Source organism: Canis lupus, chromosome 17, assembly GCF_003254725.2.
Source record: "Canis lupus dingo isolate Sandy chromosome 17, ASM325472v2, whole genome shotgun sequence".
In the NCBI taxonomy this organism is placed as follows: Eukaryota; Metazoa; Chordata; class Mammalia; order Carnivora; family Canidae; genus Canis; species Canis lupus.
The window spans coordinates 26,008,428-26,036,104 of NC_064259.1; the positions used below are offsets into that span (position 1 = coordinate 26,008,428).

Here is a 27,677-nt window from a genome sequence, read left to right on the forward strand (position 1 = left end):
ACTGAGAAGACAGCTGTTTCTTTTCCCCCAGGATAGAATTAGCAATCTATGTTAATGGCAAATGTTAAAGTTATGTCTTTGGGGAGGACAAGGGAAGAATTATGGTAAATGCTAGTTATGTTATAGTGCAGTCCTTCCTCACCAGTATTGGCTCACCTCTCGCTCCCTCCTTCCCTCCCTTTCTCCTCCCTCTCCCTTCCTTCCTCCCTCCCAGTTTTTAAGAGACTCTGACTCTGAAATGACTCAGGGATAGGAATTGGGTGAGAAACAGTGTTTTAGAATGGTATATCAGGTTAAACATCTGTTCTCCAAACCTAGATTTTTTTTATGTTATATAGATCAAATTTGGACTTAGTTGGCTGTATATATAATTTGGTCCTAAAGCTTCCTGGTCAGTCAACCACTACCTAAGATCCATTCTCATTGCACTATTTTAATTATTAGTCTGGTTGCGACTATTGCAAATATTAGCTAGTCTCTATTATTTTGAATTCTAATCCCCACTGAAATCAGGAAGCTCATTTCAATGGAAGGACCTCCAAGTTTTTCCCCCAGCTTACACAGGACATCTACTATATAATAGCACTTTTCAGAAATGCTAATACTCCCATATAAAATGTATTCCTCAAAGCCAAGATGAAAGGAATATCCCCTGGGTCCTCTCGGAGGTCACTGGGATGGATGAACAGGTTGTAAATAATAAATTCACAACAGCCTTTTCTTCCTAAGTTGTTGGAGTCTTTCCTCCACATCACACCAAGGAATTTCTGGCATCTCCAATTAGTTTTGGCCACATTTGAGTCCAGGTGTTAGTCAGGTAATTGAGCAAATAATTTAGAACCATCCTCAGCTGCTTGAGTTAGCCCTGTGAATAAAAAAATTTTTGATGAGTACCTAAATTGATTAAAATTGTGATCCATAGTTTGTAGTCCTTCACCCTTAGAGTCTTTTTCCACAAGGTCCAAGATTTTCGCTTTAGAAAGTAATGAAGTCTTGCAGTTCTCATTGTGTCTACCTACATGTGTGGAGGCAATAAGGGATGGAAAGGGCCCACGTCTGAGGAGAATTGGCATTCTCTCGCAGGGTACCTTCCTGAGGTGCAGTCATTCTACTGGCTTTCAGCAAAGTAGCATGAGTCTTCACAGGGGAGGATTGCCTTGCTGGCGTGGGAGACTGGGTAAGCTTTGAAGACTTCCCTTATCTGACTCACCCCAAATGTCCTTATTTAGAGTCTTGAGTCTTTCTCTTCCATGCTCAGTGCCCTCTTTTCCTGACCACTATAAGGTAAGTGGCACTAGAGTAACCCTCATGTTCTAAACAACCACTGCGGTCACTATTGCTGTGAATCAAACCACATCAAAACATAGTGGCTGAAAACAACAGCAATCATTTGTTTCTCTTTCATTGTTTCTGTGGAACAGAAATTTAGGGAGGGATTGACTGAGCCGCCTGTGATGGGAGAAAGGTGACATGATGCAATATTAACTCTAAATGAACTTTCACACGTTGAAGATGTGCATGATTAGCGCCAGAGCAGTCACTCAAAAATAATAAAGTGATATATAGCTAAAAGGCAATAGAGGAAGAAAAATGAATGACTAAAACATTTGATTCACCCAGTCAAACGCCTTCACTTGCATATGGGCCTCATGAAAATGAGTTTGTCCTATGTTGTCATTCAGCAATCATCTACATCTGAGTTTGGGCTATACTAGCTTGCCAGCTACAAGGGAAGAGAAATTCCTTTTAGGCAATCATAGAAATTCCTTGGTTCTCTGACCTTGAAGATTTAAAATACTGAATGTCGTTTTCTTTCTTTGAGCTGTTCAGTGAACTTAGAAGCAGCCAACTTACCTCCCAGTCTGATATCCTCAGTGTTCTATCATTTAATTACAGAAGCCTTACATTAGGTAGGTGCTTTTTTTTTATTTTATTTTTTTTAGGTAGGTGCTTTATTCTAAGTTCCCACTTGTGATAATTTAAGAAATTCTTTAATCACCGAATATCATGGAGTACCAGTGTTATACCCTCTCATGATCACTGGCTCCTCATGTTTTCAGATCCAGTTAGATCACAAAACTAATCACAAATTTTTATTTTCTGCAGGGGTAGCCTTCAGAATTTCTGGGAGGGCGTGGGTAATCAAGTTTCAATGCCATATTGCCAGGAGAAATACCTTCTTCAGCTACACTGTAAGATCATTTCAGCAAAAAATTCTGCTGTGGCTGTGGTGTGTTACATATAATTTGGTTGGATTCTATAGGCATATGTGTAAATATACATGTGTAGATGTAAATATACATGTGTAGATGACTTTACATATATAGATGACTTTGCAGAGTTATGGTTAGATACAGTAACAACTTGTATCATCTGTTATAGAGGATTATATTTTAAAATTTCATGTTTATTTTGGATATTTGGGGTTTAGAACTCTTATCCTTTAGAAACTTTTATAAATTTTGGTTTCATTTTCAGACTAGGCCTAAAAATCCTGCACAATCCATAACCTCTGTAGAAATGCAGAGGAACAAGCATCCAAAGACACTTTTAGAAGCACAACCGGCTTTTTTTTAATTTAAATTAGGTAACATACAGTACAATATACAATTGTCTTTTAAAAGATTTCACAAAAATTGAACTGCTTAAGAATTCTAGCTTTGTACAACTAGAGCAAATCAACTAAGCAAATCAGCTCTATAAATTAAGGAGTCTAAGGTATCATTTTAGCTACTATAGGATGGCTTCCTGGCCATCTACATCCATTATGGCTGTGGCTGTCTTGGCATCTTCGGTGACTCCAATGCTGTTTATAAGAAGGTGTTTGTATGTGAGGATGGAAAGTAGAGCTGCTAGCATGCTGTTGAAACTGAACAGAAATAAGGGGTAAGGGGACATTGTTGGGGGGAAGCAGAGTAGTAATGGTAACAAGTATAGAATTAGCTTAGCTAATGAGGTGAGTCAGAATTGTAGATGTTTGAGAATAGTACCCAAGCTTGTGCAGTGTACTGAGGATGGTCTTTAATTTCTAAAGGGAATGGATTGTCTGGAAACAGGCCTCATGGTGGCAAGTTTTATCTATGAGAAGAAGCAATGACTATTAAATTGTACTCCTCTCCTTCTTTGATAAATGTTTCAGCAAACCCAGGCTCCCTGAACATGCCATTTTAAAAAAGGAGAAACCAAACAAACACTAAGTAAATAAATAAAATAAAAAAGGAAAAACCTATGTTTCACTGCCGTTGGGTAAAAGTGAACTAAAGACACTGCTCTGTCACAGTGCTGACAACTAGAGTGGGAGCAAATGGGAGCTCAGTATCATGGAGTAAGCTTCTCTTGGTGCCTTTCTTTCCTAGATCCTCCTGACATCTAGGATTCCAGATGTCAGTAAAGCAGTTCTTACTTCTTGTTCTTCTCTTTTACCTGTACCATATTTGTTTTCTCTTATTCAGCTTGTGGTCCCAGATGGCATAAAATAAGCAGATCATCTCAAACTTTGAAAAGAAAAAGAAAAACTTTTATCCTGTGGGATAAAAGATGTATATGTGCTAAAACAAACAAACAAACAAAAAGCTATTTGTCATTATAAGCAATTCATTTGTTTCTGTTATTTCTAGGCAGAAGAAATCCTTAGGCAAGAGCTGGAGAAAAAAGAGACGCCGAGTTTATACTGCTTACTTGGAGATGTCCTTCGAGACCACTCTTGCTATGACCAGGCGTGGGAGCTATCTCGCCACCGTAGCGCTCGAGCCCAACGCTCCAAAGGCCTTCTCCATCTGCGGAACAAGGAGTTCAGAGAATGCGTGGAGTGCTTTGAGTGCTCTGTGAAGATCAATCCCATGCAGGTGAGACAATTCAGAAAGCCCCAACTGCTCTGGCACTCATGTTTTTCTTTGCTTTGGTTCCTTACTGAATGAGTACCCGTTTCCTGTCCTCCTGCCTGGTGAGCTTGTCTCCATAAGCTGATAATGGAGTCTCCAGTGCTTTGTATATGTTGTCAAACATGTTGGTTTTCTCTTGTGCACTTTCTGTTGCATTTCTGTTATTTACTTTTCTGTTTTATTTTGTTATTTCTTTCTTTTAACTGTCCTTAACACAAAATTAGGAAATGAATGGGACTCCAAATTATAGACCCTGTAGGACTGGGCAGGGGATTGTTGAAATCAATAATGAAAGCAAAGCTCATATAAACAGGGTAACCTCTAGAATGGATTATTGATCATTTAAGAAAAAGTTTAAAAATACTTATTTTTAAATGTTTAAAAACAATTTTAAGGTTTGAAAAAATAATACAAGAAGAGTCTGGATCTTTAAAATAAATGACAAGATAAAGCCACAGGAGAGGACCTAATTTTGAGGGGGATGAAATTGACCTTACTTTGTACTTAATGATATGCAGTTGGTAAAATGATTTTAATTCTGAGAAACAGTGATGGCTTTTTTAAACCATACTTTCCTTATGACTGCTTCCCTGTTTCACCAATCAAATGCACACATCATTGTCAGCCATGGGTCCTGACAAACATGCATACTGACTTGGGAGAATTCTGGTTAAAATACTAATTTGTAATCAGTTACTAATATTGACTGAGCACTTACTATGAGCCAGATACCTTGTTGGGCTTTTTGCTGGTTTTTGAACTCAAGGCAGCCTGACCCCAAAGCTTGTATGATTTTTTAAAAATTGTGGTAAAAAGCACATAAAATTTACCATCTTAACCATCTCTAAGTGTACAGTTCTGTAGTGTTGAGTGACTTCTCATTTGCAACCATCACTGCCATCCATCTTTGCGACTTATTTTATTCTGCAAAACTAAAGTTTTAGTTTTAGTTTTGTTCACATTGAACAGTAGCTCTCTCCTCTCCCCTTTCTTTGGTCTCTGGCAACTGTTCTACGTTGTGTCTCCATGAATTTTTGATAATGTAAGTACCTTATATGAGCAGAGTCATACCAGCATTTGTCCCTTTGTGACTGGCATATTCCACTGAGCATAATATCCATGGTGTAGCATGTATCAGAATGTCCTTTTTGAAGGCTGAGTAATATTCCATTGTATGGATATGCCACTTTTTGTTTGTCTGTAGTTGAACACTGGGTTGCTTCTACCTCTTGGATGTTATGAATAGTGCTGCTATGAACAAGTGTGGGCAGAGATGATCATTTTTGGGTAGGTTTGGGGCATATTGAAAAAGAAGTACATTTTTTAGCTAATTGCTTGCTTTCATCATTCTGGGCAATGAATATAATAAGAACCTTCCAAATCAGCTGGCTTGTAAGAAATCTGGGGAAGAGTTTATCAGCAGAAATTAGATCATCAGCAGAAATTAACAGGTGCACTTGGCAACAAGGATGTTTAAAGTGTACTTAGAGTTGGTTTTTATTTTTTTTATTTTTTTATTTTTTTAATTTTTATTTATTTATGATAGTCACACACACAGAGAGAGAGAGAGGCAGAGACATAGGCAGAGGGAGAAGCAGGCTCCAGGCACCGGGAGCCCGATGTGGGATTTGATCCCGGGTCTCCAGGATCGCGCCCTGGGCCAAAGGCAGGCGCCAAACCGCTGCACCACCCAGGGATCCCAGAGTTGGTTTTTATTGACAGCTTTCTCTAACAGTGGTTCTTAGCTGGGGAGGATTTTGCCCTGCAAGGGGCATTTGGCACTTTGGGGAAAGTGACGGGGTGGGGGTGGGGGGGCGGGGGGGGGGGGGCGGGGCAGGTGTCTGCTACTGCCACCTAGTGGGTAGATTCCAGGGCTGCTGCTACGCATCCCGGAATGCACAAGATAGCCCCCTAAAGTAAAGAATTATCCCTCTGAAAATGTCAGTTGTGCCAAGATTTACAAACCCTGCACTAACTTGATTATTACTAGGCTTTTTTTTTTTTTTGGTAGGAAATAGAACTCAATATTGTGTTCTCAAAATGTTACTTTTAATATGGGAAATTGTATGCTATGCTTATTTATCTTAGTACCTCTGCCTAAAATTTGCCTAACCACAGCTGCCATAATGAGTAAGAAAATAAGCTCCCTCCCTTAGTCTCTGTAGTCTAAGTTAAATCAGCGCCACATACCTCACAAACCTGGTTACTCTCTCAAGCACCCAGTCTCTTTCCAATACACTGACATTCGTGTTTTCCTTGTTTTGCTCCTGCCTCACTGGCTCCTCCTTCTCAGTCTTGGCAGGTTCCTAGGCTTAGCCTTTGGGCCTTATCTTAGTCTACACTGGCCCCCTAGATTTCATCTGCTCCCACAGGTTTGATGCCATCTGTACACTGACAACTCCACAAAGTGGGTTTCAGCCCCATTTTCTCCCCTGAACTCGAGACCCCTGTGTCTAACTGCTACCCCCCCACCCCTCCATGCGTTACTCTGACTTAACATCTCCTGTGTCTAAGATACCATTCTCCCCCTCCTAAAGGCTTTTGTCCCATCCTAAATTACCCTTACTGGTCTTTCCTGCCTCTGCCTGTGTTCCCATCTGCCTATTCTCAGTGACCATCCAAGTCCTTTCAGATGTGAATCACATGTGTCATTCATCTACTCCATTCCCTAGTGATAACAGCCCAAATCCCTGAAAGGCTGGCAGGGCTTCTCCCAGCCTAGCTCCTCCCATTCCCCCCACCTACCCACTCAGCTCACATTAGCCTCTTTGTGCTTCCCTGAATATTCCAGACACATTCGTCCTCAAGGTTTTAGCACTTGCTTTCCCTCTGCCCAGAATGTTCTTCCAGATATCTGTGTACCTCACTCCATGATCTCATTCAAGTTGTTGCTCAAATATCACTTGTTCAGAGAGACTGTCCATGATCATTCTATGTAAAATCACAGCCCACTTTCCATCTCTGCCTTTCTTTCACTGCTTTTTCTTCAGAGCGCTTAGCATCTTCTAATATTTTTACAGCTTATTTTGAAAAAAAAAAAATTCTATTTCTCCTTCCCTAGAGTGTAAGTCCTATGAGGGCAGAAGTTTTTAATCTATATGGTTCATTTATATTTTCCTGGTGCCTATACCAGAGCCTAGCACATACTGGGATTCAATAAATAAATATTTGTTGAGTGAGCAAATAAGTAATATCTTTAGCCAGTTAGTCAATCAAATATATATACTAATCATCTGCTGTGCATATAACATTGAATCAGAGGACAAAACAGTAGCAGCAGATCACCAAGGAGGCTGGTGTGTATCCTCTGTTACAATCTAGTGAAGTGAACATAAGCAAAACTAGCCAATAGTATGAGGCATCAAAGAAATACCAAGTGAGTTATTTGTAAAGCACCAGTCATAGAGAGGTCAAAGAAGTGGTATAGATAGGATGGTAGATAGTGGAGATAGGATGTTGCATTTGGCTTTGAAGGACATTACTTGAATAGGCCAAGAGGAGGGCAGTAGTGATGGCATTCCAGGCAGGTGGACAGTATGAACAAAGCCCTGAAAACAGAAAGGAAGGGGAGAGAGAGAGAGAGAGAGAGAGTGAGTTGGGGGAACAGAGGAGTTAGTGAAGTTAGAAGTTTTGGAGAGTACGAGGGAATAGGGCAGTTCCAGTGGAAAATCTGGACTGGAGCCAGATTATAAAAGGTCTTAAATGTGAGGCTAAGCTCTTTGGCTTTTTACTTGGCAGATAGGGAGCCATTGGAGGGCTGATTTGTGTTTGGCTTTCTTTTGAATGAAGGAATGTGGTTTGTGTGGAGGTAATTTAGGCTTATTGTTTTGGCAACATTGTGGCCATGTGAGATACTAGATGTAGACAGGTTTGGGAGGCAAGCACTAGTTTAGCGTGACAGTTATCAGTATGGCAAGGGCAATAGAAAAATGGGATGGGTATGAGGGAATTTGCAAGGGAGGACTTGACAGGACTTGGTAGTCTCATTATATAATTTTGAATTAATTACTTAGCAAGACAAAGAAATGACAGTTGCTCAAAGCAGCATCACAATACAAACAGATGTTATGTGAGGATATTTTGTAGTTTGTCATATGGATCCAATTCAGACAGACTGTGAGCCATGCCAAAATATGCAGGCATTTGATGCTACAGTTGTACAGAACTACTACAAGATGCAAACTTGGACTCCGTAGACATCAGAACTTAGGATCCAAGTTTAAACTCTCTCTGAACAACGAGAGCTCCTGCATGCTATTGTCTCCTCTGAGTCCCGAAATAGAAGGAAAATATAAGAACAGAATTTAATAGGAAAAGGAATTTAAAGAAATGTATTCTCTACTTTCAGACATTTCCAAACAGTTATTTTTAATAACAAAATTTGGGCAAAATGAGAGTGATATTTGAATGGCTTTTATGCAATGCAATGACTTTCTGAAACCGAATTGGTATAAAAATAGGAATGTTTGGTTTTATATCAGGGAGAGTCTGCAAACCCAAGTGCAAAATCTGCAGTACATTTGTTAGAGGACCAGAAGATGTGTGTACCATTTACATTTGTGCCTTTGAGATTGTCAGCTGTTGTTCACTCATACCTACCTGTTTCATTTTCCCAAGCAACTTCTGAAACTACTAAAATTCAACCTTAGACTAGAGCTTATGGGCTGTTGGAAGCTGAAGAAAGTGAGAGGCGGTGGTAGCCAAACCTCCAAGCAGGATCTTACAGTCTCAGGACCAGAATTAAAACAGATATCCTATGTCTACTTATTATTCCCATTGTCTCCTACTCTTATGTAAAAAGTAAAAGCAAGGAAATTGCTCAGATATCAAACCAGTATGTGTAGCTCTGAAAAAGGAAAATATCACTTCCTATTATTTTTTTTACCTTCTGTCAGTACACACACTATATTCCTTTTCATTTGTCAGTCCTTCTCCAGTGTGCACCCCCCATCCCCGTTTATTTTCCTGAACTCTCCTCATTGAACTGGTCACCTACCTTTGTAAGGTTATGTGATATTACTCCAGAGACATGCATAGGCAGAAAGGCTGTAGTTGAGAAGAGGTGGGCAGTTGCCGTGGATTTGACAGGGTCAGGGAAGGTGGTGCTGGAGATGGGGCAGGAGTTAGCACCTGTGCCCTGGATGGTGCAAGGTGAGTAGATGTTCAGAAGGGGAACTGACTGCCCAGGGAGAAGAGCATGAAGAAAGCCATGGACTTGAGAGTTCATTAAACATAAATGGCCAGTTTATGCTTGTTATCCTCGTAACCCAGTGTTTGTTGCAAGATTTTTCTTTTCTTTTCTTTTTTTTTTAATTTTTAAAATTTATTTATCAGAGACACAGAGACAGAGAGAGAGAGGCAGAGACACAGGCAGAGGGTGAAGCAGTCTCCATGGAGAGAGCCTGATGTGGGACCGATCCTAGGTCTCCAGGATCACGCCCCGGGCTGAAGGCAGGCGCTAAACCGCTGAGCTGCCCGGGTTGCCCAGATTTTTCTTTTTTAAATGAAGTATTATTGTTGCATAAAGAGCAGTTGGAGTGGGTTTTCACAGACATTCCACTTTGTACCTTCTGCCATAGTCTCATCTAGTATTATATTTAATGCATTTGCGATGGACAGAGCACCCACTTTACAATGACCAGTAACAGCTTGTCTCTTTTCCAACCCATTCTGGACACAACTTGCTAACATTACCCATTCAAGGACAGCATGCAGGATGCTTGCTGATACAACCTACTGTGCTTGTTCAGAGGTGCTGAGAACAAGCCATCTCTTTCAGGCCTGGGGTGGTGGTAGGAGAAATACTGGAGCCAATGTCTTTATAAGCCCCCTGGTATATATCAGACATTTGTGCCAAACTGCGGCCCGTGCGAGGCATGATGTTGCCTGGCTACCAGTTGGCAGGATTAGTGGGAAATGTGGAGAATCGTAGGCCAGACGTATGGGGAGCAGAGCAGAGCAGGCCTGCCATAAATAAAGCACATGGGGACTAGTCTGAATTCTCTTGCTATGGTGGGTTGGTCACTTATTGTATGGCCTAAATGTACCACTATTTTTATTCTTTTGCTTGATAACTTTTTTAAAAAAATTTTGTTTATTCATGAGAGACACAGAGAGAGAGAGAGGCAGAGACATAGGCAGAGGGAGAAGCAGGTTCCCGGTGGGGAGCCTGATGTGGGGCTCAATCCCAGGACCCCGGGATCATGACCTGAGCCAAAGGTAGACGCTTAACCACTGAGCCACCTAGGTGCCCCATTTGATAACTTTTTATATAGTTTATAATGAACCCTTTGGCAGCATTTATTTCCAAAAAGCAAATAAACCAAAAACGTATGTTTTTAGTGGACAATAAGGAGCTCAATTCTCATTTATCAAGAGAGCTAATGAACTTGCATAAAATGTAGTTGACATTTACTCTCCACCTCAGGGGCCATGGTTATATCACTGACTACATGAAAACCAGAAGACCTAAGTCTATTGAGGAAACATTAACATTTATGTCAAAAGTTAGTAGTTTTTTTTTTTTTAAGAAGTCATGTCTAAAGATGATGATTTAATATACAGGGATAGGAGATATATTTTCATGTCATTCAATGAGGCTTAACTTTTTTATCTAGCGCAAATGAAAATGAGCACAAATGGTTTACAAGATTGGTCCATACCACATTTTCTTGTACATGTATGAAAAGTTAAGATCATAGGTGTTAATGTGCTGCTTGTTTAGCAGAAGTAGTTTAGTACCAGTTGAATTCACCAGTTTAGTATCAGTGACATCAGATGCTTCAACTAGAAAAGTCATTAATTCTGTTCTCATGATGGTTTAGTTTTTTTCACCGTTAGTGGATTCAAAATAAAATTTTTGGAAATTCATTCTCTCAAAGATGAAACATCTGACATTATTTTGCATGCTGTTGTAAATTCAGTTAACAAGTTAAACATAACAGATAAAAATGTTTCTTTTAGTGGTGATAATAAGGATATAAATTTTGGTGAAACATGGCAACATGGTAAAAAGAATGCTCTTTCTGAATTAAGAAAACCTGTGGCACATAAATATACTTGGATTTGTTTGTAGTGGTAGATGTAGTGTGACCCAACCAAGCTTCTACTAATGGATATAAAAACTGTTGCCTGGATGGCTCAGTAGTTGAACCTTTGGCTCAGGACATGATCCTGGGGTCCTGGATCGAGTCCCACATTAGGGTCCCTCAGCGGGAGCCTGCTTCTCCCTCTGCCTGTATCTCTCTCTGCCTCTCTCTCTGCATCTCTCATGAAAAAATAAATAAAATCTTAAAAAAAAAAACTTGTCATTTATTTTATATACACTGTTTCAGCAATTGGATTAGAAGATTCTTGTGACACGTCTGATGTTGAATTAAAATTTGTATAGTGTGGTAGTATATACTTTTCTGTTTCTGCCCATCAAGTAGACTTTAAAAATGTTCAAGTTTTTGAAGAATTATATTATAAACCAATTTAATTGTCCTACTATGATATGAACTTTTTTCATTTTTATTTTTTTAAAGATCTATTTATTTATTTATGATAGACACAGAGAGAAAGAGAGAGAGAGAGAGAGAGGCAGAGACACAGGAGGAGGGAGAAGCAGGCTCCATGCCGGGAGCCCGATGCAGGACTCGATCCCGGGACTCCAGGATCGCGCCCTGGGCGAAAGGCAGGTGCCAAACCGCTGAGCCACCCAGGGATCCCCTGATATGAACTTTTAAAGAAAAAGTCTTTTGCATGTTGGCTGTATTATGTTCAAAATGAATTGGAAATCTTTTATGTATTCAATTAATGGAGCTCCAAAAAACTTAAGCTTTTGTAAAAAAGTTTTTTGCAAATTGTAATTATTGAAGGCAACACTTTCAAAGAGGGAGACATTAAAATTTTCCATAAGAGGAATAATGAGAGCTCAAATGAAAGGATTTGATTTTGAAATGCAAAATTATACTTTTGAATATCTCTACTGTATAGTCCACTGGGGCTGCTCTAACAAAATGCTACAGACTAGGTGGCTTAAATAACAAATTTATTTTCTCACAATTCTGGAAGGTAACAGTCTGAGATCAGGGTGCCTTTAGGGGTGGTTTCTAGTGAGATTGCTCTTCCTGGCTTTTGGATGGCAAGGCTTTTCCTCTGTGTGCATATAGTTCTTTTCTTCTAAGGATACCAGTCCTATCAGATTAGGGTCCCACTCCTATGACCTCACTTAATCTTAATTATTTTCTTAAAGGTCCTATCTCTAAGCATAGTCACACTGAGGGTTGATTTTCAACATATGAATTTTGAGAGGTATAACTCAGTTGTTATACCACCACCTAGGAGGAATCTTTTCTTTGTAATCTTTTACTAAGCAAATTTCAATTATATAAAATATACAATAGCAGAGAGACCACTATACTGAGCCCCTTCCCACATGCCCATCAACCAGCTTCAACAATTATTAACTCATGGCTGATCTTATTTCACCAATATTTCCCTAACTCTACCCCATATTATTTTGAAACAAATCCAATATATCAAATCATTTAATTTTTATTTAAAAAAATTTTTTAAATATTTTATTTATTCATGAGAGACACACACGGAAAGAGAGGCACAGACACAGAGGGAGAAGCAGGCTCCATTCCATGCAGTGAGCGCAACGCAGGACTCAATCCTGGGTCTCCAGGACTACACTGTGGGCTGAAGGCGGTGCTAAACCGCTGAGCTACCTGGGCTGCCCTAATTTTTAAATGTTGAATATATATCTCTGAAGAAATGGCTTTAAAAAGTAACTGTAATACCATTGTACTTAAAATATCAATAATAATTTGTAGGAAACTTTTTTTTTAAGGGGGGGTAGTGGTAGAGGGAGAGAAGAATCCACGCATAGCATGAAACTGGATGCCGGTCTGGATCCCACAACCCTGAGATCATAACCTGAGCTGAAATCAAGAATTGGACCCTTAACCAACTCAGCCACCCAAGTGCGCCCACAGGAAACTTTTATTAAGCTTCTTCTTTAATTGAAAAAATTTCTATTCTATATTTGAAATAGGCCTGTAGTTTAGCAGTGTCTAAATTTGGTGAAATTTACAGAGAATCCTAAGTAGAAACAACTTATTTGATGAATTTTGTCTTATTAAAAATATTTGTTCAGAGTGCCTGTGTGACTCATCCAACTCGTAACCTCAGCTCAGGTCTTGATCCCAGGGTCCTGAGTTCAGGCCTGGCACTGGGCTCCACTTTGGGTGTGGAGCCTAGTTAAAAAAAAAATTGCAGAAAGGAATTCTAAATGGAGGCTAAAAGGTAATTCCTAAGAAAAATACTTATAAGTTTCAATATTAACAAGATTAGTATTAAGAATATCGGGCAGCTCTGGTGGCACAGCAGTTTAGCGCCGCCTGCAGCCCGGGGTGTGATCCTGGAAACTCGGGATCGAGTCCCACATCAGGCTTCCTGCATGGAGCCTGCCTTCTCCCTCTGCCTGTGTCTCTGCCGCTCTCTTCGCTCTCTCTGAATGAATAAATAAATCTTTAAAAAAAAAAATCTTCTGTTTAGCAACATTTGCTCTGAGTTTACCAGTTATCTCAGTGCATTAAAAGTTTTACCAGCTTTATTGAAATATAATTGATATATTGCATGGTGTAAGTTGAAGGTATACAATGTGATTGATACTTGTATATATTGCACAATGCTTACCACAGTAGCATTAGTTAACACCTCTGTTACCTTACATAATGACAACTGTGTGTAATTATGTTCCTTTTGTTATTTTTAAATGTTCAGATAATCAGGATTTAAATATTTTTACCTTAATATACTTTTATTTTTCAATTTAATAACATTTAAAATCTACCCTCTTGGCAACTTTCAAGTATATGAGGCACCTTTGTTAACTATAATCACCATGCTGTATGTTAGAACCCCAGAACATACTAATTTTATAATTGAAAGCTTGTCTCTTTTGACCAGCGTCTCCCCATTTCCCCTGCCCCCTTAGCCGCTGACAATCACCATTCTATTTCTAGATTCAGCTTTTTAGATTCCACATACAAGTGAGAACATACAGTATCTGTCTTTCTCTGACTTACTTCATTTAGCATAATGTCCTCAGAGTCCATCTATGTTGTCACAAAAGGCAGGATTTCCTTCTTTATGTGGCTGGATAACATTTCTCCCTGTGTGTGTGTGTGTGTGTGTGTGTGTGTGTGTACTTTTTCTTTATCCATTCATCTATTCACAGACAATTAGATTGTTTCCATGCCTTGGCTGTAGTGAATAATGTTGCAGTGAACATAAGGGTGAAGATGCCTCTTTAAGACAATGATTTCAGTTCTTACAGATCTATATACCCCAGGGTGGAATTTGCTGGGTTGTATGGTAGTTCGGTTTTTCATTTCTCCTCACTACATTTAGAAAGAATATTTGCTCAGCCAAAATCTTTATAGCTTATAGACAAGAGTCAACCAAAAGTTTTAATAATTTTAAATGTATTAATAGATTTGACAATTAACAATCAAGAACAGCATTGGAGTAAGGTAATTTTTTGAGAAAATTGTAAGTACTAAGATCATATCAAAAACAAATTAATCAGGAAAACAGCAATGGCATGTTATTAGATTAGATATGATTAAGGAAATGAATAAAGTTTATGAACATCTAATAAAATTTAAGTAATTTTAATTCTGTAATATAGGAATGTTGCACATGTCATAAATGTGTAGCTTGATTAATGTTCCTTTTGTTATTTTTAAATGTTCAGATAATCAGGATTTAAATATTTTTACCTTAATATACTTTTATTTTTCAAGTTTGAATAGAACAGTCTTATACGTCCCCAATACAGTAAAACAAATTTGTTGCTGAACAGTTTGTCAATAATTAATAAGGCCTTTTTGAAGATATGTAACTTTAATGCTTTTTTTTTTTTACTTTAATTCTTTTTTAATGCTCTTTCACTTTCAAAAATGTTGCTGTTTGAACAGTATATTACATGGCTGCCTAACTAAGCATTATCGAGAACCTACCATATACAGACACAGATATGGGGATGAATTTGGCTGTGTCATCCTATCAGTGGAAGGTGGAGGGTTTCCACCAGGGAGTGATAGGGGTAGAACTAGTTTGTGAAGGGACCTACATGCCCTTCTTCAGGATTATCCACCCCTGTAGATGTGGAAGCCTGTTGTGGTTTTGAATAAAAGAGTGAATGACAAAAACGGGATTATAGGAAGTTTAAATAAGGAATGAATGTTATGGATGACTTAGCAGTGGCTTTAGCCATGAAGGTGGAAAGATAGAACAGATTGAAGCCTCATTACAGAGGAAAATCATCTGGGGCTTACTCATTTGGACTGACAGGATGGAGGGAGAGCTTGGAATCAAGAGGATGCCAGTTTTCTCAGTTATCTGATTAAAAAGGAAAATGTCCTTATTCATAGAATCTAGAGAATTCATGAGGAAGGGAAGATATCTTTTATAGGAGAAGATGATATAACTTTGGATATTGAATATGAAAGTATATTACTGTGTCTAAACAGAGATGGCTGATTGTCCTTTGGACATAAGAACCTGAAGTTGAGTGGTGAGACCAGAATTGAGCTTGCAGATTGGGGCTTTTTTGTGGAAGTAACATGAAGCCATGCAAATGAATGCATTCTTTATAGAAAATCTTGGAAGAGAACACAGACCAAAACTTTGACCTTTGAGCAGCAGTTGAAGGAGGGCAGAAGAAATAGCACCAGTGAAGAAAGATTCAAACAAAATATACCAGAGCCTTGGTCAGAAGGGTAGGGATTCATGGAGAGGATTCTTGGAAACTAGAGGAACAAGTGTTAGTGAGTAATGTCACATGTAGTGATGAAGTCCAGAGAGAGCCAAGAAGAGATCACTGGATTTAGAGCTCACTAATGACCTTCAGAACCAGCTTCAGGAGGTTTAGAGTGAGTGGCACATGAGAAAAAGGATATGGCATGTGTAGATTGTTCATATTAGGAGCATGTCAAAGAGTTGAGAGTCAAAATGTCATGTACAAGGGGCAGAAGAGGCAAGTAAATCTTTTCAAGATACTGGAGACCTTTACATGATTGAGGGCAGTGGATGGATGGAGAAGAGATTGAATGTTATAGGGAGAGGGAAAGATAACTAGGGAATATCCTTCTAGAGAAGAATGAAATGAGAAGAGATGAAGGTATTATTAGCTCTGGAAAAGGAATAATATTTCTGATGAGACTGGAAAGAAAATGAGAGCATTACTGTAATAATAACAATTTCTTTTTTTTTTAATTTACTTTAAAAAAAATATATTATTATTTATTTATTCAAGAGAGAGAACATGGGCATGAGCAGGAGAGAGGAGGCCGAGAAGAGGGAGAAGCAGACTCCCCATTTAGCAGAGAGCCTGACATGGGCTTGATCGCAAGACTCTGGGATCATGACCCTAGCCAAGGGCAGATGCTTAACTGACTGAGCCACCAGCCCCCCTCTTTTTTAAAGAGCAATTTCTATTTATTAAGCATCTTCTATAGTCTAAGCTAGAAGTAAATGTAAACCATTTTGAGGTATTGAGGGGGATAGGGAAGAATTGTGTTAAGACATGGCCTCTTGCCCTCCTGTGGTTTCTGTGGGCTAAATGAGGAGAGGAGGCAGAAATAACTTTGTATGTGGCCAGGGAGTAAATAGCGTGCTTTGGATGCCTGGTGATGGCATTATGAATGAGTGTGTGGACAGTCAGTAAAGGCCAGATGCGGATGTTCTGAACTAGGAAGAATGGTTGGGATTTGGATAGGAGGCAAAAGTTGGGAAAACATGTTGCAAGGAAGGAGATAAGCAGATGCAAAAACCAACCACACAGCCAACAAACATTTCTTGATAACTATTGGTTTTCACTGTTTATTTTTTTATTCAGTTATAATAATAATAATAATAGCAGATAACATTGAGTATTTACTAGGTGTCAGATACTAATCTAAGCATTTTTCATATGTTTTTAATCCTCACCACAATCCTTGAGGTATTTACTGTTTTTACCCTCATTTCACAGATAAGGAAACAGAATGTTAAGTAATTTATACTAGTTCCCATAACTTACAGTGGGTGGAGCTGGGATTTGAATCTGGCTTGCTGGTTCCAGAGCGCTTACTCTTAACCTCTTCCTTCTTGCCTCTAGAGGATGTTGTCTTATGTTAGGAAGTAATGGTGGATTTGGCTGAGGTTTAGTTAGAAGTTATGAGGGGGACCTGATGGCCCAGTAAGTTAAGCATCCCGACTCTTGGTTTTGGCTCAGGTCATGGTCTCAGGGTTGTGAGACCCAGCCCCACATTGGACTCCAGGCTCAGAGCAGAGACTGCTTAAGATTCTCTCTCTCTCTCTCTCTGTCCCTCCCCTGTTCACACTCTCTTTTTTCCTCTCTCTTCTAAAATAAAAGAAATAAAATCTTTTAAAAAGGAGTTAAGGAAAGCTTTGAACTCAAAACTGTCACATTTGAAATTTTTTTCTTCCTTTAATGAAGAACCACTGGAGTTTTCATCAGGAGCAAAGAGAAGTTACACCTTGGGTGTTTTGTCACTCATGACAGTGAGTGTCTCTGTGGAGCTGGGGAATTTTACAGAATCTGAGGCAGCACTTCCCAGCCCATTCTATACATAAGACCACACTTCTGTGATATGATACTCTGATAGAATTGTTCATTATTTTGGGAACTTGTGCTCTTCCTTGATTTGTAGAGGTTAATTTTCGACTTCATTGTAGTTTTTGAAAGAAGAAAGTGTTTTTATTTGAAATGGAGTTAAAGATTTTCTGTTGTGAACTGGTATTAGCTGTGGTGGAAAGACTTGAGGAATTAGAGCATACATTCCGATGGAGAAGACAGAATGAACATATGTGAATAATATGTAGAGAAAAAAGAGATTCTTTCCTTTTTGTTCTTCCTTTCTCATATTGGTAAGCAATAAAAAATGAAACTCTTAAAGTCTAACTTGCATAACTGCCAGGAAACACAAGCATTTCAGTTAACATCTGGGCTGTAGCTGTGACTCAAGGGTGGTGGGGAGGACAGAAGCCTTGCCACCCTGAACCTGATTCCAAATCCTAGTGGCCATGAGGAACAGAATGTAGGTAAATCACCTCATCTTTCTGAGCTTCAATTTCCTTATTTGTGAAGTGGAAATTATAATACCTGTCTCAGCATGCCACTGGAGGAATTAGAGACAATGTATGTGCAGTATCTAGACGTTTCCAGGTGCAGATGACATGTGAACACCTGTATTACCTCACATTATGTATTCTCTGGAAAGAATGGGCAAATACAAGAGCCAATGCTAACCAAATTGAGGAAAGGATTAAGAGAAGGGCATTAAACAATTAATAGCCTATCTAGTAGAAGAAAAAAAATTTATGTGTTGATCCCACAGTTTAAACAAGACACTACAATAGAGGAAACTTCCTTTAGGGAAAGAGAGAAGCTGGCAACTGAGGACTTGTGTTTCCTTAGGAAGGAGAACTGCATGTTCTAGTAAGAAATTTGGTTATGAAAGAGCTGGTGGTGCACAATTTAAAAGAATGTGAGCCCCAACCATCACTTCAGGAAGAGCTGTTACCAAAGAACACTGGTATCACTCTTGGATTTGTCTTGGTCATTTCCTGTTTAAGGAAACCCCACTCAACAACTTATCTGCATTTGGGGTCATGGGAATGAGTCAGGGATATGGAAGGAGGGGATGGAGTGTGCAGCGCAGCCTTTAGGATTCGTGCTAACGTGTTGAACATGATACCAGAAAAATTCAGTCAATCCCATGAGGAGAGTTAGCCAAAGTGTGTAGCTGCTGATCATTCATTCTGCAGAAACTTTGAGGAGGAAGGAAATTTGAATAGTAGACTCATCATTTAAGAAAGAAAATTGTAATACATAAGCAGATAGTACCTATTGCAGATGAGTTTTAAGACCCTTGTAAAAATTAACTTTTTGTTGTAAAAATAATCCTTGCCCATTGCCTAGTGGTGCCTAGTCTTTATTAGCCTTTAGAGTAGCAAACTGTTTAAATTCTTGTTTTAAAAAACGGTTTAATTTCTAATTACGTTAATACATATTGTACTCCTCTCTTCATCACACCCATCGCACGCTAGGAACCAGGAACTGTTGTGTGACATCTGGCAGATTACTTCTTTTCAAGGCCTTGTTTTCTACTCTCTACCTCTTTTGAATAGATTTCTAAGGCTTCAAATGGAATTGATTCCTTCCTTGCTCCTCAGGCCCGCTGCTTCTCCAGTTTGTATCATCAGGGTACTTACTTTGCCACTAGATGGCACTAATGTACCTTCAAACCCTGTTGCCTTCTGAGTTTTCAGCATCCTGGGTGTGAAGAAGCCTTGGGATTTTTGTTCAGTCAAATCCACATTTAACAACTGGGTGATGGAGACTCAGGGGTTAAGTTACTTAGAGCCTCTCGAATTCCACTCATCCATATTCCCCTGTATCCCACTGCTCTGTGAGGGAAACAGAGAAAGACCAGGTTCTCAACCATTCTTGGTCTTTGTTAATTGTTTTTAAAATAATTTTAAGCCATTCTTTGAAGTGCATATATCATCACGTTCAAAATAAGTAGTTGGCCTGCTTTTGTGTTTCTGTATTAGCTCCCTCAGATAAAAGAAGCTAGACTGTCAGCTTCTAAAGATCACTGCCCTACCTAGAACTAGCCTACCTTCAGTTTGCCCTGGAATGTGCTCTGTAGAAATCTCAACCAGAGCCTCTCTGTCGGATGATTACCTTTCTCCGTTCTTGCCCAGTCTCTTTGATAAAAGATTTGCCTTTCAGCTCTTCCCTCAAGCTAAACGTGGTCATCCATTCTTGTACTTCATTTGTGTCCACTTGCCTAATTGAGAGAACTTTTGGGGGATAGATATGCTCTAGTTCTTAAAAAATTGGTTTTCAGGATGCCTGGGTGGTTCATTCGGTTAAGTGTCTACCTTTGGCTTAAATTAAGGTCATGATCTTGGAGTCCTGGGATCAAGCCCCATGTGGAGCTCCCTGCTCAGCAGGGAAGCCTGCTTCTCCCTTTGCTCATCACCCTGCTTGTGCTCATGCTCTCTCTCTCTCAAATAAATAAATAATCTTTTTTAAAAATAAATAATCTTTTTTTTTTAAATAAATAATCTTAAAAACAAATTGATCTCCTGGGTTTTCCCAGCCCACAGTTAAGTCTGTTCTTTTTTTCCTCTCTCACTTTATTGGTGACAAGGATGGTATTGCCATAAATCTTGGCTGTGTGTAGGCAGAGTGGTGTAAGTGGGAGACATTGTGGCCACATGGGGAAGACATGGGCTTTGCAGTCCCGTTGACTGGGTCAGATCTCTCCTCAATCACTCACTGACTCTGTAACCCCTCATCATTTCTCTAATGAGAGTAATATTTATGATCTTCCAAGACTCTTGTGAGGAAGAAATGAGGTAATGTATGGAAAGCTCCTGATATCAAGTGCTTGGCACACATAGTAGATGCTCATTAAGTGCTAATATTCTGATTGCTATTATAAGAAGGAACAGGAGAGACTATAGCATGTGAAAGATAGGACGAGCCCAAGAGAGGGCCTTAGCCAGAGGAGCTAGTTGTTTGTTTGTTTTAAAGTAATCTCTATACTCAATGCAGAGCTCAAGCTCACAAGCCCTAGATCAAGAGTTGCATGTTCCACTGATGGAGCCAGCCAGGCACCCTAAGGAGCTAGATTTTTATTGGAGAAAGAAGAGGGGGATGGATAAACAGTGTCGAACTGTGGTGCCCAATATGATAAATGCTGACCAGTATGGCAGTTGAACACACTTGAAACGTGGCTAGTCAAAATTGAGATGTGCCATAAGTGCAGGATACATAGCAGATTTCAAAGACTAGATATGAAAACAATATAAAATGTCTCAGTAATACTGTGTATTGATAACATGTTAAAACTCAAATATTTTGGATTTGTAGAGTTAAATAAAATGTCACTAAAATTAATTTCACCTATCCCTTTTTACTCTTTACATATGGCTTCTAGACAACCATGATAAGGCTAACATTATATCCCCACGTGATTGCACTGGACTGGAAGGTAGAGGTCTTTGGTACTCAACTATATACGATTTTAATTTGGGGAATCATCTGAGAAGTTTTTTTGAGGGCTTTTGATTTTTTTCTCTTACGATGTTCTGTTCTTAAGAGCATGACCTGAATCAAGATGCCAGTCATTATTGGTAATAATAGTTTAAGTAATAGTTTAAAATGAAAAAACCAAGAGAGACACCAATATTCTCCTTAGTTCTCCAAATTGTGAGGATCTCAATGGAGAAGCAAGATATGAACGCATTATTTATGGTTTAGTGGTTCAGCTACAAGTAATTAGAAGATCTTAGAGTTTGTTTTTTAAAAAGCCATTTCATGATTTCAAAGAATAGGGTGTGTGCAAAAGTCATCTCCTATGTAATTATATCTTATCAACAGATGGAAATCTACTAGCAGCTAATGATCCTAGAATTTTCCTTCAGATGCAAATTATTAAAACAACACAAATGACCAAAAGTAAAAAAAAAAAAAAGAGAGAGAGAGAGAGAGAACCATAGTGCTATCTATTAAATTAAGTCATCTGTCTGATTTTCATTAAATTTATTTTGGTTTTAAGACACTGGTTACAAAACATTGACTTGTTTCAAAACTTTAAAGGTAAATAGTAATCTCATTGCCAGCTTGTTTTAGAGCTGTGAGGAATTGCTAATTTTAGACATTCGTAACCTTTGTCTTTCCAGGTGGATTGAAAAATAAAGTTCTCTATTTACATCTTGAATTTACACTTTTTTTTTTTTTAATAACAACACATGTGAAATAGTTTTGTGGGAAGGTTATTTGCAGAGAGCAAGCACAGCACATGCATTTTGAGAACTTTGAGGGCTGTTCTCATTTTTTTGCTTTAGACCCAGAAATGAGGTATCCCTCCTTTCAAGTAAACTAGTCACCACAATTCATTAGATATAAGATGCCATTAGTTGGGGACGCCTGGATGACTCAGCGGTTAATAAGTTCTGCTTTCAGCTCAGGGCCTGAACCTGGAGTTCAGGGATCGGAGTCCCACATCGGGCTCCCTGAGGGGAGCTTGCTTCTTCCTCTGCCTGTGTCTCTGCCTCTGTGTCTCTCATGAATAAATAAATAAAATCTTAAAAAAAAAAAAAAAAAAAAAAGATGCCATTAGTTGTGACAGACACATCTTAGGTGCCACCTTATATAAAAAATAAAATGCCTCCAATAAACTCCAATAAGCTATCGGATCTATCTCAGAGATGTTGAATGGCGAAAAAAAGGTGTACCTTATACCTGATGAAATATAACACATAACACACAGATTTTGAAACTTTCACCTTAGTTAGAAGTTAGCTTGTTTTATATATTGTTTAGAAGTTAGCGTCAGACTTCGGGCCAGCTCAGAAGGTATCATTAGTAGTGTGTTTAGTCTCTCTATTCTGTAAATAATTGACAGAAGGAAGGTGTAATGAGGTCATTTTTCAGTTGCTGGTAGTCCCTTGATTCAGAAAAGTGAACTTCTAACTTTGCTTCAACCTGATAGCTCCAGCATTCCCCCCACCCCCCCCAAACACACACCCATCTCCTTTCAGCAGTTACCTATCCCTCTAACAAAATCTGTTCTCCATAAAGGCTCCTGATAGCAGTTATTTATAGCCTCTTGTGAATTCAAGGCAAAGTGTTAAATTGCCCAGGGATGTTTGCTTTCTGAGCCTTATCTCTAATTATCGGCTAAAAATCTTTATCTGCTTAAAAACCGTTCAGGCCTCAACTAGCCATACGGAACAAGTTTTGTGGAAATGGCCAGGGGAGGGAGGGGTGCACCGGCCGTCTCCTGCGCTGCCTCTGTGGAAGGCTCCGAACAGATAACAAAGCACCTCCTTTCCTTTCCCACCCTGAAGGGTGTCACCAAACCTGTCCGCAGGCTCCCTGCTTTGTCCCGGGAGTCAGGGAGCGGCAGCGGCATGCTCCTGCTGCCCTTACTAACTGCATCGGAAAGGAAAGCAAACTTGACTGCGTTTCTGACTAATTTCATTGAATTTTTATCAGTTTTATCGTTCTTTTGATAGAGCCTATTGAATTTTAAGGAAATGCTGCGATATGAAGAATTCTGTAATTTCAATAGCTACTTCCTACTTTCACCTGTTTTTTTTTTTTCCCCCTAAATCTCTCTGCTAACACATCTTACTGTTGACTCAAGTCAGGCTTTCTAATTTGAATGGCGTTTGGTAATCCAGATGCTCAGCCTGCTTTCTCTAAATTATTTTCAGACATGCCGAAGCAGATACAGGCTAGGGCATTTGCTCTCAGTTAAATTACAGAATTGTTTGGGGCTAACTTAAAGATGAAAGCAAGAGCTTTTCTTCTGAAGTTTGTTATACATGATCAGTTGTGAATTTGCTGATACTTTGTATACTTTTGACATAGTTGATACTCAGTAAAAAGGTTAGAGTAATCCCACTCTCAGAGTATCAAGGTTTATGGATGGCTCTTGATGGCATTCATGGTATTTGGTGAATACAAAGAATGGTCCTTCTCAGCAAGATATACAGTGATACTGCACGTGCTTTTGGTGTTGTATTAGCTTTGAAAATTTATATGAAAAAATTCACCTCTAGTACTCAATTTCCTACATTGAAATGAATGTAGACTGTAAAGTAAATATCTTATAGATCTCTATATGTTTGAGTGACTTTGACCTTTTGTCTTTGCAGCTTGGGGTGTGGTTTTCTCTTGGCTGTGCCTATTTGGCGTTGGAAGACTATGGAGGTTCAGCGAAGGCATTTCAGCGTTGTGTGACTCTAGAACCCGATGTGAGTTTGTTCAGTCTGCTTTCCTTCTCGCAGCGCTTTAATTATTCTCTAAATTGCTTGGATTGTACTATTGTTCAGAATAGCAATTCCTATGGGTATATAGTTTCAGTTATACAAGATGAATAAGTTCTAGAGATCTGCTGTATAACATTGAGCCTGTGGTTAACAGTACTGTGTTGTGTACTTAAAAATTTGTAGAGAGGGTAGATGTCATGTTAAGCGTTCTTCTCACAAAAACAACAGATTAAAGAACAAAAAATTCCGGTCTTCTATTATTTTATGTTACAATAAAAGAACGCCTCCTTTTGTGTTGGAAGAAAGTATACCTTTGACAGAAGATCACACCTTAAGGTAAATTATTCATAAGTCTAGAAATAAATTTCTTCTTATAATAGTCAAGTTATTCATGGAAACAATGTTGATACAACAGTTTTGTAGTTAAAATTATGCTTAATGGAAATACATAGCAAAATGTCACATCTGTTCAGTAATGTGTACTGCCTATGTTCATTGCATTCCTTCTTTTCGTCTAAGATCTTTTAATACGTAATAGTTTTACTGAGATGATAAATCGCATACCATATAGTTTGTCCATTTAAAGGGTACGATTCAGTGATTTCTTAGTATATTCAAAATTGTACAACCATGCCACAGTACATTTTAGAACATTTTAATTTTATTTATTTTTTTAGAACATTTTTATTATCATATAAAGAACCCCCTTCTACTCATTAGCAGTCACTCCTCATTTCTACCAAACACCTTCCACCCCCTACCCTCCACCTTCTGCCCCAGGCAACCACTAATGTACATTCTGTCTCTAGATTGGTCTATCCTGGACATTTTATAAATGGAATCATATACTATGTGGTCTTTTGTGTCTTCTTTCACTATGATCAGTGTTTTCATAGTTCATCCATGTTGTCTCATGTATCAGTACTTCATTCCTTTTTATGGTCAAATAATATTCCATTATGTGAGCATATCACATTGCACTTACTTGTTCATCACTTGATGGACATTTGGATTGTTCTGCTTTTTTGCCTATGATGAATTAGGTTGCTCTGAACAGTCATTTACAAGTTTTTGTGTGGACATATGTTTCTTTTTCTCTTGGGTATGTACCTACTTGTAGAATTAGTGGGTATATTAGCTCTGTGTTCAGAATTCTGAGAATCTGCCAGACTGTTTTCTAAGTCACTATTTTATATCCCCACCAGCAAGTATGTGGGGATTCCGGTTTCTCAACATCTTTGCCAGCACTTATTACATCTATTTTGTTGATTCTAATCATCTGAGGAGGTGGCATTGTTTCCCACCTTTGGAGAAATATTTATTGACATCCTTTGCCCATTTTTAAATTGAGTTAGTTATCTTTTATTATTGAGTTGTAGAAGTTTTTTTATACATCCTAGATACAAGGCCCATATCAGATACATGATTCGCAAATTTTTTCTCCCATTCTGTAAATTGTTTTTCACTTTCTTGATAGTATCTTTTGAGGTATGACAGTTTTTAGGTGTTTTTTTTTTTTTTAAGGTTTTATTTATTTATTCATGAGAGGCAGAGATATAGGCAGAGGGAGAAGCAGGCTTCCTTCGGGGGTCCTAATGTGGAACTCAATCCCAGGATCACCATCTGAGCCAAAGGCTCAACCACTGAACCACCCAGGTACCCCAGTTTTTAGTTTTGATGAGGTGCAGCTATCTGTTTTTTCTTTTGTTGCTCATGTCTTTGGTATCATATCTAAGAGTCCACTGCCAAATTTAAGGTCATGAAGACTTCCCTTTGTGTTTTCTTCTAAGAGTTTTATTGTTTTAGATCTTATATTTATGTCCAACCTGCTGTTAAATATATTCATTGTAAGCATGGATGCTTGTTGAGGTTTCTGGAGCTTATTCTCTGCTGCACAGATCTCACTTCCCTGTTTGTTTTTGTTTGTTTCCCTGCAAGTTCTAGCCAAGTTTTGAGCCCTGAACTCTTATCTCTTTCTTAATCTCAGTAAGACATGCTCTGCTGCTTTGGTTTCTACCTCTCTGTGCTGAGCCCTGAAAGTGCCTCTAGATGGAAGTGTAAGTTGATTGTTGAGACATCTTAGTTTACCTTCTTTCAAGAATCACAGCCCCATGCTGCTTGTTTTCCAACTTTTCAAAAATATTTGCTCTCTAAATTTTGACCAATTTTTAGATTTTTATGGTAATAAGGCTAGTCTAGTCTGGTACTAACTGTGCTATGTTTGCAAGCAGATGTCCATTGCCACTTAATTTCTAAATCATACATATTAACTTGAAAACTGTATACCCTATATTTTATAAAAAGCTGAACAGAGAAACAACATAATTCATATTGTTCTTTTTTAAAAAAAAATTATTTGAGAGAGATAGTGAGAGCATGAGCAGGGAGGAGAGGGAAAAGCAGGTTCCCTGTGGAGCAGGAGCTGGATATAGAGCTCAATCCTAGGACCATGGGATCATGACCTGAACCAAAGGGGCAGATGCTTAACTGACTGAGCAACCCAGGTGCCCCAATTTATATCATTCTTGTTATAATCAACATTTATGTAATGACTTTATTTTTGTCATTGTACAGAGGAGTAAATAGAAAAGTATGTTTGATTGTTGAAGTACTTAGGAATAACACAGGAGAACATGTACTCCTTAATTCTCCTATCTGTTGAAAGATGATGGTAAAAGAGCAAAGGCTTTTAAGATATGGAAAACAATATTCTGCATCACCCTGGATTTGTAATACATATCTATTGTGTAAATTCTACTGCAAATTGTCCAATTACTTTGGAAGTCTAAATTTGGAAATAAAATCCTAGCTAAATTCCAAATTAGTGTTTAATAGGTCAATTTGTTGACTATTTTTGCTTTAAAGTATAAAGGTTACGTTTAATTTATTTAATTTTTCGTATGCCTTTAACATACCTATTGAAAATTGCAATTGTAAAGAGCACCTCTTGGGCTAGAAAAATGTATTATACTTTGGGTTATAGCAATTATTTCACCTAAATGAGAATAGTCTAAACTGAATTCCCTATCATTTCAGAATGCTGAAGCTTGGAACAATTTATCAACTTCTTATATCCGATTAAAACAAAAGTAAGTACATCAGACTATGAAGAATTCAGTTTCCAAAACAAATACATTTTCTTCCACTGAGTATTATGCCTTCTTTTCCTTTTGCCCATCCGTATCTTTGAGTTAGAATGACTTAATATAGCAATTTGAATTCTAAATATAGTTTACCTTTTGAAAACATTTACTGTGTGATAAAGTAAGTATTATTTGGAATCTTTGATACTGAAGGTTTGCATCCTAAATTCCATTACATGATAAAGCACACATGCCTTTTATTTGTCAACTCAATTGATAGATTCTTGTTGATTGCTTGCTGTGGACTAGGTATTACTGAGAAATATGTCTTCAGGAATTGTAGATTTAAAAAATATCATGCTGTATTATTTTAAAAATTGATTAGCATTAAAAGTAGTAAATATCAAGTGGGAAATACAAAGAGAGCTATAATAACAGGTGATATTTGTAGAACACTCATTCTATGCCAAACACTGTGGGTCTCAGAAGAGAGAAGGATTATGGTCCTGGTTCAGGGACACGTCTGAGAGAATGCTGGACTCAAGCTAAAATTTGAAGAATGAGTAGAGGGGCCAGAGAAAATCCATCCATCCTTCCTTCCTTCCTTCTGTTTTTTTAAGATTTTATTTATTTATTCATGAGAGACACACAGAAAGTGGCAGAGATGTAGCAGAGGAAGAAGCAGGCTCCCTGCAGGGGTCCTGATGTGGGACTCAATCCCAGGACCCCAGGATCACGACCTGATCCAAAGGCAGACGCTCAACCACTGAGCCACCCAGATGCCCCTGGAGGAAAGCCTTTCAAGCAAGGGCAATATGATCATATGCAGAGCAAGTAAACTACACCAGCTATAGGT

General features: G+C 38.5%; 1 protein-coding gene across 2 annotated transcripts in view; it reads left to right on the top strand.

The window, feature by feature from the left end:
* TTC27 (tetratricopeptide repeat domain 27) overlaps positions 1-27,677 on the top strand; it is a 172,784-nt gene that overhangs the window by 118,970 nt on the left and 26,137 nt on the right. For both annotated transcript variants that reach the window (XM_025454220.3, XM_049095466.1), the window contains 3 exons: positions 3,618-3,845; positions 23,625-23,723; positions 26,775-26,827. In XM_025454220.3, the coding sequence (XP_025310005.3) occupies positions 3,618-3,845; positions 23,625-23,723; positions 26,775-26,827 (380 nt within the window). The remainder of the gene's footprint in view (positions 1-3,617; positions 3,846-23,624; positions 23,724-26,774; positions 26,828-27,677) is intronic.